This window comes from Chaetura pelagica, unplaced genomic scaffold (assembly GCF_000747805.2).
Source record: "Chaetura pelagica isolate M959 unplaced genomic scaffold, ChaPel_1.0 scaffold90, whole genome shotgun sequence".
Taxonomy (NCBI): Eukaryota; Metazoa; Chordata; class Aves; order Apodiformes; family Apodidae; genus Chaetura; species Chaetura pelagica.
Genome location: NW_009953496.1, coordinates 12,468,293 through 12,485,340, shown reverse-complemented (window position 1 = coordinate 12,485,340; position 17,048 = coordinate 12,468,293). Strand labels below are relative to the sequence as shown.

Below are 17,048 nucleotides of genomic sequence, written 5' to 3'. Positions count from 1 at the left end.
AGGAATGCTGATGCTTTAAAAAACAGATTACTGGTAGTGAAAGACGTCTATATGGTAATACAATGAATGATATTCTTATTTGTTTTAGTGTATGGAAGGGATGGAACTGAACATGTAAATACTTGCATGAGATTGGGGTAAAATATCACCTTACACTGAAATAATATTCATATCAAACAGCATTTATAACACTAGGCATTTCAAATTTAATGAACATATACAGTATATATTAACTTCTTATTGTTCACAAAGATGTAGAACTGGAGAAATTATTTGCATGTGGGAATTTTCCACATCTATTTACTGGTACAGATGGGAGTTCCTTAAAAAATCCTTTTAGTCCTTTCTTAAAAAATATTATTATTCTAGATAAGACATTTAGCTACTAATTTTGCATGCACATTCATATAATTGATTGGTTTTCTTTCACCTCAGGCTCACCTGCTAAGTTTCTCCCTGATTTCAGGATTCTTAATTTCATTTTTCAGATCTTCAAAAGTCTGAGCTGAAGAAAGATTACAGTAAACTCTAAAATCATGGTAGGGAGGAATTCCATGATCTCTGCCTCTCTGAATATTGATAGCTGCCAGATCTAAAGCCACAGTACGTGCCATGGAGAAGAGTCTTTCTGTTAACTCTGTATTGAGTAATTGTGATGGGACACGCATCTTACCAGCAACACCAAACAATCCCCTTAGAAGTGGATCAATGCCTCCTTCATTTACAATCCGAAATGGAGAGAAGAATGCCTTATGAAGAGGTAGATGGCCTTGTGGAATAGGTTCAAAGTTTTCATCCAGTCGATACAGAAAAGGATTAATGAGTGTGTGACCAAACCTAAAAGCGGCAGTTGCAAACTCATTAGTTATTCCAGAATTAACACTGGGATCATAACCCTTATATTCGCCAAGCATCTTCATGCCTACCTCTCCAAAGATCTTAGGTAGCCAGTGGCTAAATGTTATGTGTTGCATTTCTGCACCAACAATTTTGCGTGTTTCATGATATATTGTGTCACCATCCCAGTGTGGATTGAGTTTCAGTAGCTCTGTGGCAATTCTGTTGTGTTCTCTAAACCACAACGTGTGGATGCTGGTAAGACCCAGCTGTTCATTAGAACGCTGATCACCAGCTAAAAAGCAGGGAATTGGGCTCTCATTTTCATCTCTCATACATTCTGTTGGTGGGCCAGTAGCAAATGGAAGCAGGGGCTTGCCAGATCTCTGTACGATGCCCTGTCTCAGAAGACCCCTTTGACTTGCCAAGTCTCTGATTTCTAGTGCTTCGTGGTCTGAACTGCCATACACATTGGACGCATCGATGTATGAAGTCAGCTGGTTGATCTGCTCTCGTGGGTAAACAGAATTCATCAGGAGAGATGTCATACCACTTCCACAAACCGGGCTGGAGCGTACAAAAAACATGCAGCGTGCACCGTTTCGAACTCTGGGATCATTTGGTGGTATCATGATCGAAAAGCATGGAGGATCATTGGTACAAACTGAACTGCAATGCTGACCATCCGAAAACCTGGCCTCACTTAGGGCAGCCACAGTGAGGTCCAGGTCATGGTCAAGAAACTGACCCCACTGCATCAGCATGTGAGTGTACTGGTCATCAGGAGTTATTGTTTCTGTCCCAATCAGAGTAGTTGAAACCAAGCGAGGCATTGGGAGTGCATAGCCATTAGAAAGCCTCTTGGGCTCAATTCCCCGAGGCAGATTAAATCCATTCTCATAGACTGACTTTAACAGGCGTTCAAACGCTGTCAGAGAAGCACCCCACATGGGATGCTGAAGGTTGTTGCATGTTCCATCATGTGTCCTGTACTTCTGGTGGAAGCACATGTCTGAGCAGTTGTTCACTCGTCGATGAGCTGTGCAGCCTGAGAGATTAGCTATTAGATTCAAGTACTGCGGGGAAACAAGGTCGTTGTAGTGATAACCTGAAATTGGGAGAGACAGAGAGAAAATCAAAGACTTCATAAACTCACAGAACCCCACAGATCACTAATTTCTTTGAAATGTTACTTGATTATATTGCATTTTTCCATCAGATTACATATCCCTATTGTTGAAAAAGAATAATAATTATCAAGTATGTATATTAGAGCTTTATGTCATTTAAGCAAAAGCCATTATTAGGTCAGGAGGGAACTTTATAAAATGCAAATTCAAGTACAACTTAACAAAAAATTTTACAAAAGGAGCTCATTTCTTATTTGGTCACCTAAAAAAGAAGACATATTTTCAGAAATAAAAACCTCATATTGAGAAAAATGGGAAATTTTTTTCCCCATGTCTGTAAAAGCATTTAAAAAACAGTCATTAACATTTACATGGATTTCAAGACTTGATATTTTGAGACTTGATAATTCACTGAAAGTTGCTATTTTGTTTTGCTTTATTATAGCAAATGTTGCAGAATTTTCAGGAAAACAATTCAACAAAAAACGCAGAAGAAAATAACTACAGGCAATATAGCTAAAAAGAGGGGTGATCTATTGGACAAATAGATCTCATATTCCCATTGAGTATGGGTATCTCATATTCCCATTACCCAGGACTAGTTTCTAAAGAAAACTGGTGTTCAGGTAACACTTGGCACATGTTTCCTCTGCAATCCACACCATTCACCTCTGGGACTATAACACACTTACCGCTTTTTTTTTCTCTTTTACAGAAAAATGATATATACAACATATATACTGTTAATTCATTAGAATTATGTTTTTATAACTTCAAACTGTGTGTTGTGTGATCTCTGCTGTGGTATGACAGCATGTGGAAGGACTGAAAAGTGTAAGGCCTCCTAGTAGAGTGTTGCGTGACTGCAAATAGCAGAACAGTCAGGCTGCCTATTAGGTGTCATTCTAAAAGTGATTATTTTTCTTAGAAAAATTTGGGCTTAATTTCAGGAAAAAAAGGCATTAATTTGGGCTATATCAATATTATCAACTTGAGTAGAACAACAGAAATGTGTCTGCAGAGTGAAATTTTAGATGCTGAGAAAGATATCTCTACTGTATCCATTGTGCAACAGACACAAGTTTCCTTCAGAAAAGCTTTATTTTTTTTCTCCCGGACTGCAAGTGGCCCTGGACCACATTTTTCACTTAATTTGAAAAGTATCCACACTGTTCAAGACCATACTACTACTTACACCAAAACACAGTAAGTGGGGCCAACTGGAAGATTCATTTCAAATGAGCTCTGCTGATCCAAAGCACAGGCACACCTTGAGTCACTAATGGATATACAGTGTGGATGAGTAAGGTTCCAGGAACCAGGAGAGAGCCCAGGAGATGGGAGTATTTGGCAGATTAGATGTACTTTTAGTTAACTAGGAACCATCATACACCACCATGGTTTTTGATCTGGAAAGCTTGCAGTCAGGAATAAAACCAAACAAGCAGAATAAAGGCAGAAGCAAAAGAGGAAATGAGTGAGTGTACAGCGGTGTTGTGTTCCCACAGGCTCGTGGGGTTCCTATCATGATGGCAATCCCTAAAGAGTATGAATTGAGTGCAGCTTTGCAAAGAGGTTGGTGCAGTCCAATTGCACACAGTGGGGAAATCATCCTTTTAGTCCTGAGCACAGTCCTAGTGTGCCTGCAAAGACATTGACCTTCATCTACATTCAACATACAAATGTGTGCTAGACACAGCTCTCTGCCAGTTTCTACAATGCAGGGCAATGTCAAACCACCTAAAGCCCTTCATTGTCTTTTGCCTTGAAAGGGACTGGATTACTTATAGCTGCTCAGCTGGGACAGGACCTGTGCTCAGTCAGGGGATCTATGTTTTCTCAGCCTCAGGTGACATCAACTCCACATGATTTGCAAGTTAAAGCAAAGATATTAAGAGACCCAATAGGCAGGGCATACATAAATTATTTTATTGAATACTGCAGACTAGGAAAAAGAAAAATAAACCACAGAGCAAAGTCAGTAAGCGCCACTGGGTAATGCTGCAAAATACACTTTTTGAGGATATTATTGATAATGTTTTATATTGTGCAGGCAGCTAGGGCAGTTTAATTTTAAAACTACACCCAGAAAACATATCTTCTTTATAATAACACTTCTTTTAAAATTATTTTCATTCATCATGGAGTTCTTTCTATATGATCATTATTCATGCAGTCTTTATATTTATCTGCTATGGCTATCCTGGCTGCCACTCACATTTCTGAAATGAAGTTTTGAGCAAAACTCAACTTTGAATGTTTTGGGTGGAATAACATTCATTACAAATTTACAATAAAAGGTTCAGCTTCTCTGTTTAGAAGCTCAAATGGGATGCAATCTCTCATCTATGGATTAGATGACTTTCAGAGCAGACTGGAGGTTGCCATAATTGCCAGTGTCAGACCCCTAGTTACTCCTTGCATTGTAAACACTAACTCTGGTTATGCTTTCTAAATAGCTGGGTGCTGAGCATTTCCACTGCATAGAACCTGGTTAGCTCAGTTCACACAATATTAGCTACATTTTTTTTTTCATACTGCAATGACAATGTTTTATAAAGTCACAGAAATATTGATTAGAAGGAACCTCTTACCCAGACCAAGCTTCTGCTTGAAGAAAGGCTGCCTCCAGCACTGGAACAGCTCAACTGTATCCCTGTCTAGTGGACTTGAAAACCCCCAAAAATGAGACTCCTCAGCACTCTGGGTAGTTGCTCCAGTGCTGTTCTAGCCTCTTGGTGAAAACTGTTCCCTAACATCCAATGTGAACCTCCCAAACAGCAATTTGTGGACATTCTCCATTATACAGTTTGGCACTGCAAAGGAGAATTCAGCTCCTTGGGGACTGTACAAGACTGTACATTAAAAAAAAGTCTCTCAATGGGAAATTGTCGAGTTTTATAACTGTTCCCAATGCAAAAGTCCTAAATAATTACTTTCATTGGGCTCTGCATTTTGAAATAAAACCAAATAAGGACAGATATTAGTATTAAAATCCACTTAAATGGAAACAGCTTTATTTTACTATTCAAGTTTCCCTAAAAGCCAAGTTTCTATGGATCTTGTAGGGCTGAGAAGCAAGCTTGGGTTGTGAACAGAATTCACAGGATCAAGGAAAGCTGACTGATTTTGTGTTTCTGGATTTGTATCTGTATTCTTTAATGACAATTTTTGGTTAACTTTACGTGATTGAATTTCACTGTTACAAATCCTAGTGAAAAGCAGTAAAGCAATTATCACACATCAGATTTTATATGTTCCTAGTATTATGTTCAATATGCTTGCATATGTATCTAATCAGAGAATCAAATTAAATAGGGATGTTCTTATAAAACACAAGTCTTCAAAGAATTTTGAATACGTTTCTGGGGTGAATTATTAATCATAAATTATTTATTCAGCTCTAACAATGAGTAGCAAGCTTTTTTTACTAGCAAATATTACACTACTTCACTAAGCTTGCAGTCTGTCTTAGAAATACTTGCCTAGTTCATGGTCAAAGTTTTCGGAAGTTACAATAAATACACAATTATAAACATAAAAAATAATAAAATAAGGAAAAATATTTCCTCTGGATTTTCAGTGTAGCTTTTGGCTACATCTCAAGTCTCAAAAGCTCTCCTAAAACTCTATCATTATTTCCAAATGCTTCTCCTATGTCCCAAGCCTATCTACACACACATTTACACACATTAGTTGTATATGCTCTAGCTGGACTTGATGAATTTGAACTTAAGACTTCAATAACTAAAAGGTAGAAATATTAAACCTCACATTTTACTGCTCTTTATGAAAAGCAGCAAAACCTGTACTTTGCATTACATAAGGTCAGTGTTAAAGGAAGCAATTAGCTTAGTTTGAGACACACTCAAAGAATGAGTGACAAATAATTCTTTGAATACTATTTTGGTACATGCAGAAACCTTAGTTTGTAAAGTATATCCATCCTTCTTGTTATATCACCTTTTCTCCTTGCCAAGGCATACCAACATGAAATGGTTTATTTAAAGAAACATGAACAAAATACTGTTTATTTTTAATACACAGAGAAACCTGTTGTGTTATGAAACGATGGTCCTAATGAATTAACACACAGGGAGTTAACAAAAAGGACACATTATGCAGTTCCATCACACTAAATTTGACCAGTAGAAGAATCTGAATGTGATTTTTTCCCCAATATGTAAATACGAGAAAAATAAAAATACCTGGAAAACCGAAAAAAAACTGAGTCACACCATAATGTACCAAATATATTTGGTATAGTTTTGCAGTCAAATACTCCACTGATTTCAATGTAATGGTTCTGCAATTGGAACCCAGATTTGGAAAATATATGTCTCTTGAAGTATAATGACTTAAGATGGCAAATACACTTCAAAACAGAAAAATATGGAAAGAGTACTGACTTGTTCCATTTAGGTCAACCATTAGACCATCTTGCACATGATCTTGGATAAGCTGTAATGTTCTTTCAAATATTTCCCCAGCTCTTGCTTGCTCAACAGTGTATGGATCCCTTGGGTATCGGAATAAGGCTAGCAAATCATTTGGAGAACGAGGACGACTGACAAATAATTTGAAAAAAATAAGTGTAAATAGGAGTTACAAAATAACAATACTACATAAATAATGTAAATGTTCAGCAACATGAGTAGCACATACCTTGGTTACTCATCTCAAAATGGAAGGCAAAAAAAATTAATAATAAAACATTAAACATTTAGTAGCTTTTTATTACACATTATCTCAGCAGAAAAACGGCTGTGGTCAATCAAGACCTCAAAGTATTTAAACAATAGGAATCCTTACATGTTAAACTGCTAGTATTCTCAGAACTAACCAGATGTTAACAATGCCATTTAAATAATAAAATGGCTTCTTAATAAATTTTCCATTATTTCTAGTACATACAAAATTAATTTTAACTTATTTAAAAAAAAAAAAAAAAGAAGGGGATACCTGTCAAACAGATGCGTACGTGTTGAATTTATTGCTCTGTCAACAGTTGCAATTGCTTCCACAATTGATGTTTGAACAAAAGGATCTCCATTTCGGCTGACATTGGGGACTACAGGAAGAGGAATTAACATGTTATTGCAGAAATGGTCACCCATTAAGAGATACTTCTATAAAACAGAGTCTAGACACGACATCATTCAGTTGTATAGAGTAAACCCCTGTTATTTAAGCACTAGTTTGTCTGAATATAAAATTCTTAACCATTTCAGAATTCTATCAAAGTGTATTATAGTAAAGCAAAATTAATTTAAAACAGAAGTTAACATAAGTTTAAAAGTCAGCTTGCTTATAATTCTAAAACAAAATAGACTGAAGTTAAATGCATGACATTTAACTGTTGATTAATTAGTACTATAATTTCAACTAAAAATGACTGAAGAAAAAATGAATTATTATTATTAATATTAAGGGATTTTTTTGATGTGCAGTATCATCAGTTTTCAGGTGTTGATATCAAGTGCCTGACCTATACCAAATGAAAGCAATTCAAGTACTCCCTTTGATTTCAACTGGTATTAAGTTTGTACTAAATTAGTACTGAATTAAATGCAAGAATTTAAAGGATTTACAGATGTGTTACAAATGGAAAATACTGACAGACTCAGTTTGCCTTTTAGAATGCATGCATCACATAAATTTAAAGAGATCTCACAAAAAACACACTGAAACACACACAAAAAAACCCCAAAACAAAATAGAAAAAATAGCTACAGTAAATTAGCATTGTTCCTCTCCTGAGCTTAGTCCAGTATGCAACACTTACGAGTTTTAAAGGGCTATAAATATTTAATTTTGCTCACTGCTTTTCTATTTTAAAATTATCTAGCTCTCTCATACTATGTTAAAAAAGACATGCTAAAAAGCTATTTACCGACTGCGTAACAGTGGAAAATCGCTAATGCATAGATTCATTAATCTACCTTTTTATGCAGTACTCAGTTGCAGCTGGATGTTTGTACAATGTATCTAGGGCTAATAACCTTCCCTTCAGTCTAAACCAAGAAATACCAGATCTCGAGGCAACAGCTAACAATTTCCAGAGTGTGTTTAGGTTGGGTAAGTCACACAGGAAGAAGGGTAAAGTAGGGAAAAAGTCCAAAGCAAATACACTGGAATAAAATCAGCAGATGTACAAAATCAGCTGACATAAAAACTGATGTTTGCAAGCTTTTCACGACTGCTTTTTTTTTTCTCTTTTCTTTTCTAGGCAATATTTCATTATTCCTTCATAACTGGCAGCTTATGCTGTCTGTATGAGTTTGAGTCTAGACCTGGGTAATCAAACTTAACCATCTGTACTGGCAAATAAAACCATCCCCAGCCTGCTGTACCTGCAGCTGAAGCCGCTTTCTCTGCCCTGAAGAATCATAGAATGGTTAAGGTTGGAAGGGACCTTAAAGATCATTAGGTTCCAAACTCCCTGCTATAACAAGGCGCCATCCAACCTGCCCTTGAACACCTCCAGGGAGGGGACATCAACAACCTCCTTGGGCAAGCTATTCCAGTTCCTTATTACTCTCATGGTGAATAATTTCTTCCTAATATCTAATCTAAACCTACCTTCTTTCAATTAAAAAAAAACCTATTCCACACACATCCTGTCCTATACTTAATTCAGAGACTTTTATAAAACACCAGAAAAGGACAGAAGAAAATCTCAAAAGAAAAACATCTTTAAAATATTATTGAACGTGTCCAGCAAAACCTGTCCCTCAGCTTCTAAATACTTACCTTTATTCTGTCTCAATGTTAAGAAAATATTTTTATGCATTAGGAACATTCATAAAACATTAATTTCATTTTAAAAAATTGTTAAGATACAAGTTTTTAGGCATTTATGGCTACGCTGTTATAATACTATGCAGATAGCAAGTGTCCAGTACTTATAATCTGTCCACTCGTCCTTGCTTCTCTGGTAGCTTCATTTTTATAGCAATCACAGAGAAACAGTATCCGATATCTCAAGAGCTCTAAAGGGAATAATTTAAACTTTCAGACTGAATGCAGATTAATCAAGGGTAGTTTCACTAATTTTAGGTTTACTGATTGCTACAGTTTACAAGAAAAATAAAACACATTACAATTAAATACTACAAATCAGACTTCATATATGTAGATGAAAAATTATCATTGAACGATTCCCAGACCAACAATTTGTCTTTCAGAAATCACCTTCACAGATTAAAGAACTATTAAAGAACTATTCTTTTCACAAAGGAGGGGATAGATTGATAACTCATTATAAGCAACTTGAGCCAGGGAGTATTATTACCATGTGGCTGATATAATGGTAATCAATATATTGGAAAAATCACTGATACATATTTATGAGTTTAGTAAAAAACACAAGACATCAGACATAAGTGTGAAACAATAGCCAATACATTAGAGAAATCATTGATCAATACTTATTTTTCATTGATAGAAAAATATTGTGTCATATTTTCTATTAAAAGACAAAAAAATCATATATTTTCCTTAATATTTTCCATTAAAATGAGTCTGAAAAATGCAGTTTTACTCAATGAATCAGAAAAGCATTATGGTCATTTTGTGTAACAAAGTTATTTCCTTAGCCTCTTTAGCTGCTATATTACCAATTATTTTGTATCAATAATTAATAACTATTATTTGTCACTATTTCTATAAAATAATTATAATATACTCAAATATTCTCCTTTTCCTTTTGTTTTCTCCTCTTTATGACTTTCCTCAACTCTTTCACAATCGTTGCAGCCTTATTTTCAACCAAGTGCACCTCTGAAGATGCCAAGCTATCCCTAAAGACTAGACTGTGCATTTTACTAACGAATTCTAATAGGTCCAAATAATATCTCCAGAGGAAAGCAGTATGACTAACTGGAGCCCAAAACATTGTTTGTTTTGAAGCTTAACTCCTAGAGATATTTTGGCTGACATATTCCCATCTTCCTCACATCTGTGCAGACAGTTGCTTGAAATAAATGAAAAAAGAGGAAAGGATTACGGGGTTAAAAAAAATAAAAATATGGATAAAGGAAACAATTTGACATTTTAATAACTTGTTTGCATCTTTAAGTAAGCAATTAGAATAAAAGTAATAATCTAACTCCTACCTCTGACTCATACACCTTACCGTTAACACTAAGGACCATACTAACGGAGGAATATCCTATGGTGTTCCGGGCAACACATTCATATCGACCTTCATCAGCTGTTCCAACATCACGAATGGTAAGAAATCCCTCCAGACTAACATGAAATTTTCCACTCTCAGTTACCTGTACTCCATCCTGCAGTAAAGTACAATGTTTGTGAAAAAACTCCCTGTTTTAAAGCTAACTTTTTGTTTTGTTGTTTTTTTTCCAATATTATTTTTACATTTATTATGTATTTCTACTTTGTATACCAAGATAATAGTCAGACAGGTTTAGATAAACTTATATGAAAAACACACTGTTATGTTGACAGGAGGACTTGTAGTTCCAAATTTTACACTGTGCATTTACTTTTAAAAGGACACATGACTAAAAATCAAAGCATTTTAAGAGCTATAGGTCTTCACTACATAAAATTTAAAGATCAAAAATAATATAGCACCCCTTGAGAACATATATATTTAATTTTACTACAAATTAAACAACTAAAAGGATCTCAAGAGCTTTATTTCCATCAATTCTCCACATGCTATGAATTTAGAAACTATTTAAGGTACATTAAAGTACATTTTCTAATGCTCATTAATTGAAGAGAAAAAGATAATCAGGAAAACTGAAGATCAGTATTAGCAACCCATTAATTTACTGGTAACTCTGCTAATAACTCTAATAGTTTGATGTAATAATTGTTGCACCAACGGAAATCAGAATTAAAGAGAGATTACTAAAGAGTTACTGAAACACATCCTGGTTGAAATGTCAACCTACCAGTGTCAAAATGCTCAGCAATACAATATTTTCATTGCCTTATATATGTAGTATCTGTGAAATGAAACTGTGAATGTTAACATGACATTCATACATAGCTATCACTAAAATACATAGGCCTTTTAAGGCCTATATTATGAATTTTAGCTCGTTTGTATAATTATTTGCATAACCACATATATGTATTTTACCTAGATACAAAATTCCGGTTGGCATCTATATACATGCTCTGTATTAAAGAAGATTTGCTCATTGAAGTTCAAGTAATGTTTTCAGTCGCCAGAGCATGCAATAATTTGACACTGTGCACTTTAAATAGTTAGTTATAAAGAGATGGAAAGGCCACTGCCTTTCTGCAACAAAAAACCCAAATATGTAGTACCTTGTTCCATGTAATTACTGGCTCTGGTTCTCCTTGAGCACTGCATGGAATCTGCACATTTGTGCCAACTTCCACTGTCATGTCACTGGGAACGCTAGCAAATACTGGCGTCACTAAAAAAACAAATTATACATTGACAAGGTATGAAATACAGCTTGTGCAAAAGATGGTCTAAAAAGAGGTCAACACTGTTTTTTTCTGCTACCCAACATTTCTTAATCTACAACCCTATTTTTTCTTGCAAGTTTTTAGTTGCTTGTAAGTTTGCCTTAGAGATAAAATTCTTTATTTCCGATGTCTGTTTCAGGGTTATTTTTACTTATTCTTAACTTCTAACAAAACAGACTAGTAGTTGCCAAAACCTCTTAAGCTCCGTAAATCAAAAGTTCTGAAAAAAGTTCAGGTCAATAGTTATATCTGAACGAAGTCCCCATAATGGACATCCCATGAACTTCTGCCCATGTCCTTTTTTCTGTTTTCATTTTTTAAACAGAAACAACAGAGAATACTCAGATGAGAAATGCAAAACTTTCCACAACTCATTCAGCTGTGATTCCTCCAGCCCAACTTGCTGCTAAGTCTTTACAGAACTACTACCCCCCAACACCAGTGAGCCCTAGGCCTTAAATCATAAAAAAATCAGCTTCAAGTTTAAGGACACACAATACACAGTTGCCTAAATCCACTGTGAAGAAAACTCATGCATTTTAAAATCCTAACTTCCTTTGAATCGAGATTGACACCCAGAACTCAGATATCGCCATGAGAAGCACATACAAAACTATGAAGACATTAAGAATTGTGTTTCCTCTGTAACACATGAGAATTTTGGGGAGTAAGAGGAGCCTGTTTGTACAGAGAAGTATTTGGCCACAAAGTATACGTTTATACTACCAACCAAATCTGGCCCTGGTGTTTAGCTGTATATGAATATCTATCAAGGACCAGAAACCAGATTTAGCAGAAGTGACCACTGGCTAGACATTCCTCAAATGAACAGTCCTTTAGTTAGAAGCACAGAAGAAAAAGTTGCCTCTTCCTACACAATGGAAAATAGCATTGCAATGAATGTATGGAGAGGTCTAATTTCAGGCTGCACATGCAGCCTTCAATCTTGCATTTACTATCTTCTGGTAACTGGATTTTGCAATCCAAGTTACACAAAAATAATTTTATTGAATTTGAGTTAAGTTCAGTGAAGTTTAACACAGCTGGAAGGCTATAAAACTTTTAAAAAATTAGTTTTGTTTCATGGAATTTTAGGCAACAATTTTATATAGGTGAAAAAAAATCTCAATTTTGACAAATCAATCTCTTCACTAAGAAAAATTAATTTATTTTTTTTCTAAAATATATCTACGATCAGGAAGACATTTGAGCCCCTGTCATTAAAATACTGTTTAAAATGAGGTCACTAACAAGAAATGCTTTGAATTCAATATTTAATCTCCTTGAATTTATTTAAATACCAAAGTACTTAACTAAATTATAAATATTAATATGATTCTTATTAATCCTAGAAATAGGTTACTTAGAATTTACTTGAAGAAGAGCATGAGAAAAATTGAGTAGTTTTGTGTTTTTTTCTGCGTTGGCTTACTGTAAATATAAGGAATGACTTCTCACTGTGAAGGTCATGCTGCTGTTGTAAAAAAAGGTCTTCTGTTTCTGGACATCAAAACATGATGTTAACAACACTATTTAGTTAACAACAGAAAGTCTTACAAGAAATTAGCCTTTTCACAAAATAGAATATTTTCCCAAGCATAGGAACACTGTCGTCCTCAAAGCAAACCTCCATTCAGACAAACCTCTTTCACAGAAAACAGACTGTTCTAAAGGAATGATACTCTCTACAAATACTGATAAGTATCTATAAACGTTATTTATTTAAAACCACCATGAATCTAAAAATAGATATACTCAGAAACAGTTATCAGAAATGTCAAATGTTAGCAATACCCTGAACAGCAAGTTTTTTAAAGTGAATATATAGCCTCATTCTATAACAAGGTTTTCTCAAAAAAGGCCATGTTATGCTGCAAGCTTATGTACTCTCCAAGTGACTTTGAATAAAGTATATCAAGACACACTGTCCCACATGCTAATTTTATAAAAACTAATGAAACACCTTATAATTCAAAACAAACAGAATAACTGTAAAATGCAGCAAAAGTCCTAAAGAAAAACCCAAGCATTATCCAAGTTCTGTTTCAAAAGCTTTTCTTAATTTTAAACAAATACAAACTCATTCATGTTGTGCCATCAAAAATAATTAATTATCGATCTTGCATTTTAGGAAAACAAAACAAAACAAACACAGTACTGTGTATTTTAGTATAAGCTCACTTTTTCCTTTTTTTAAGCAGCTGTACATGGAACACATACCTCTAGGCTGTACAGTCAGGTATACAACAATTCGTTGAGATCCAATAATGTTGACAGCTTGGCATTCATACTGTCCCTGATCATGCAGAGCAACCCTGGAAATCCTTAGGGTTCCAGAGGATAGAACTAAGTGTCTTCTGTCAACAGACAATTGGCCTCCTGAAACAAAGAGCAATAGCATTGGAAATTCATAGCAGTGCAGAACAAAGTCCCCCTGTGTCAGAAAAAGGGAAATCCAGAAGATTTTAAATTTCATAAAACACTGGAAAAAACTAGTCTCTTAAAAAAAAAGTTTGAAATCTTTACTTCTCAGAAGATAAACATGTAAAGCAAACAAAACATATATATGCACACAATCACGATCCTGATTCTGCTCTGTTTGTGGTAGAAATAAATAATTTAAGGGGCATGATAAAACATTCAAAAGAGAATGCATCATAAGAAGAACACCAAAACACATACAGCACTGAGAAAACAGAACATAACAAAAATGAAAGAAAAGCACATCACTGCCTGTACCCTGTTCCTCTTTTCTGGACATTTCATTTGGTTGGAGCAATCTTGGTAGAAGGAGAAACAGGGACATCATCAGCATCAAAATGATGAAGAGTTTGCTAAAAATCTACTTCACCTACCAGAAGTTAGAATTTCCTAAAAGTTGTTTTACCTGCTAGAGCTACTTCATTTGATTTAACAGGAGTATTTACTTACTGATAAAACACCCATTAGAGTATTTCTTCCCACTGGATTTGGCTTAATGCCTGTACAGCCACAACCTGATAAAACAGTCAGCAGAGTGCACCCCAGTGTTCCTGTCAATGCGCATTAAGTGACAGAAATGCAGTTACACATACAGTGAGATTTCTGAATAAAGCACATCCCACCCAATTTTAGATCTCTAGTTAATGACAGTCATCACAACTGCCATTTCTTCTGCAGTAAACTAGCAGTGATAGGTATGGCCATATGCGATTTGTCTCATATTTCTTAAACATTTATTCTTAGGAATCTATCGTGGATACCTATGTTTTAGTGAATTCTTTGTTACTAAATAATGAAAAGTGCTTGGGCAGCTAGCTTCTGTGAGACACCTGCCTTTTCTAGCTAAATCAGAAAGAGATGAGCCCTGTTTTCCTCAGAGACTGAAACACCTAAACAAATACATGCAATTCCTTTCAATTCATGAGGCTAAACTATTATAGTAGTTCAAAATATAAAAATGGAGCATTCTTACCTCCTTTAGTCCAGGCAATAACAGGCTGAGGATAGCCTTGTGCTTCACAAGGGAAGTCAACTGTTTGTCCCTCAATCACTGTTTTGTCTTGAGGAGTGACAGTAAACTGAGGCAGAGCTACAGAAGAGAAAAGAAACTGGTTAATAAAAGCCATCAGAAAAATCACTGTCTGAAATCACATATAGTTTCCTGTGTGACCTGAATAGCTCATATTGGTCGGAAAAGAGATGCTAATGGGATTCTCTTATATTGTGATGACTGTAGAGCACAGAGTTAGGGCAGCACTTGCCACAATAACATCATGGCATTATCAGCGTGGGAAGGAATTTGTTCAGCTCTAAAAACACAGTCTTCCATTGGTGAATGATAAATGAACAAACATCACCAACAAGTTGTGTAATAACTTAAAAAACTGAACTCATTAACAAAGCATTTACAATATAAACTGTTTTCCAACTAGAGATCTTAACATGAGGACAGAAGCAAGCTTAAATTTAAAAGTTACTAAAATTTTTTTGCAAATAAAAGCTTCAGCATTAAAACGTTTGCAAAAAATAATCTCCATTTATATAGGAAGGTTTTTGATATATTGTTCTCAAAATACTTGATAATATGGATACTATTGATGTAAAATCCTGAAATAATTGTGATCGCAGTAAGTTCAAGTAAAAGTTATGCTAATGCCTCAGTTGGCAGAGTGAGTTTCTACAAAGCTCAGGAGAAAAATGTAACCACAGTCACTGAAGTGTTTACAAAAGAAAGGCAGCACAGATCTGTACTTGAACCTCCATTTCTAGTACTCCAGTCACAAATTATAATTTCTAGGATTACTTCCTGTTACAGAAAAGATGCAGTTCCCCATAAAATGGACAGGGTATGTTTATTCCTACAGGCAATGAAAATGTATAATAAAAAAGGATACATTTCAAAACACCGATTATTAACATCTGAGAATGAACAATGAAACTTAACCTTCAGGCAATTAGTATTACTCTGGGTGAAATGCATAGCAAATTTCCTATGGACTACCCTAGAAGAGTATAATTAAAAGAAAAAACTCTTATTTTAATTGGTCTCTGACAATTCAGAAAACAAGACAGAACCACACAATCTGAAGCAACATACTCCACCTAAAATATTTTCCAGCGTGTTGCCTGTAGTTTAACGTTACTCACCTTGGACTATGATGTATGCAGTCGCATGGATATTATCTATGCTGTTAGTTGCAAAACAGGTATACTCGCCACTGTCTTCCTGCTTCACATTTTGTATGTAAAGTCCGCCTGATGGAGTTATTGTGATGCGAGGGTCACTTGGTAAAGGGGTTCTGTCACCTTTTGTCCAGGTAATTCGTGGCTGAGGGTGCCCAGCTGCACTGCACTCCAAGGTAACACTTTCTCCAACTAGTACTTCAGTATTTTGTGGGTGAATCACAAAACTAGGCCGGGCTGTGAGAAAACAGCAATGCGTAAATATGGCTTTAAGCTCATATAGCACTAATTTAGCTGAATATTTCAATAGTTTGGGGAATCTAGAAGGTTTGAATAGCTTTGTTCCAACATACTTCTAGTCTTGATGCAAACTCTACCTCACTTTAAGCCTAATCTAGCTGTAGACATTTATAAATATCAATAGGAAAAAAGTAAAAGCTCATATAATGGTACTGATGTCCCACTAAAACATTTTTCAAACATTTCCTTCTCATTTGCTCATCTTTATAGAAGTGTCTTCAAAGCATAGAGACTGAGACCCAGAGAGCAAACTGGCTAAAAATTGTCGTAAGTGCACAAAAAGACAAAACTGATTAAGCTACACTTTAGTAGTTTCTTCCAACTATACGTGTACGCTGCACTGACATTTTAAATCTACTTGATGCTGAGTGTCAAAATTTTCTCACAGGGAAGGTTGGAATTTAAAAACATTACAGACTGGGCAGGAATTTAGAGCTTGCAAACATGAAGCGCTGGCTAGACAGAGGTTCAGGTGAAAGAGCTCCCGAGCAAGGATGGCTGCATAATGTGTGCCAAAGGTTTCATGAGAGAGATCTGTTCAGAAGTTTGTGGTTTTCAGGTATCCGGAGACAACGCCATTGCACTAAGCAACATCACAATGCAACAGCGTTTTTTCCTAACCCTTCTACAAACAGCCTA

At 35.4% G+C, this 17,048-nt stretch overlaps 1 protein-coding gene across 1 annotated transcript in view; it reads right to left on the bottom strand.

The window, feature by feature from the left end:
- PXDN (peroxidasin homolog (Drosophila)) overlaps positions 1-17,048 on the bottom strand; it is a 59,703-nt gene that overhangs the window by 15,150 nt on the left and 27,505 nt on the right. Inside the window, exons 11-18 of the mRNA XM_009999249.1 lie at positions 16,074-16,346; positions 14,899-15,015; positions 13,665-13,823; positions 11,277-11,389; positions 10,105-10,261; positions 6,930-7,038; positions 6,377-6,534; positions 442-1,945 (exon numbers count right to left, since the gene is read on the bottom strand). Coding sequence (XP_009997551.1) covers positions 442-1,945; positions 6,377-6,534; positions 6,930-7,038; positions 10,105-10,261; positions 11,277-11,389; positions 13,665-13,823; positions 14,899-15,015; positions 16,074-16,346 — 2,590 coding nt within the window. The remainder of the gene's footprint in view (positions 1-441; positions 1,946-6,376; positions 6,535-6,929; positions 7,039-10,104; positions 10,262-11,276; positions 11,390-13,664; positions 13,824-14,898; positions 15,016-16,073; positions 16,347-17,048) is intronic.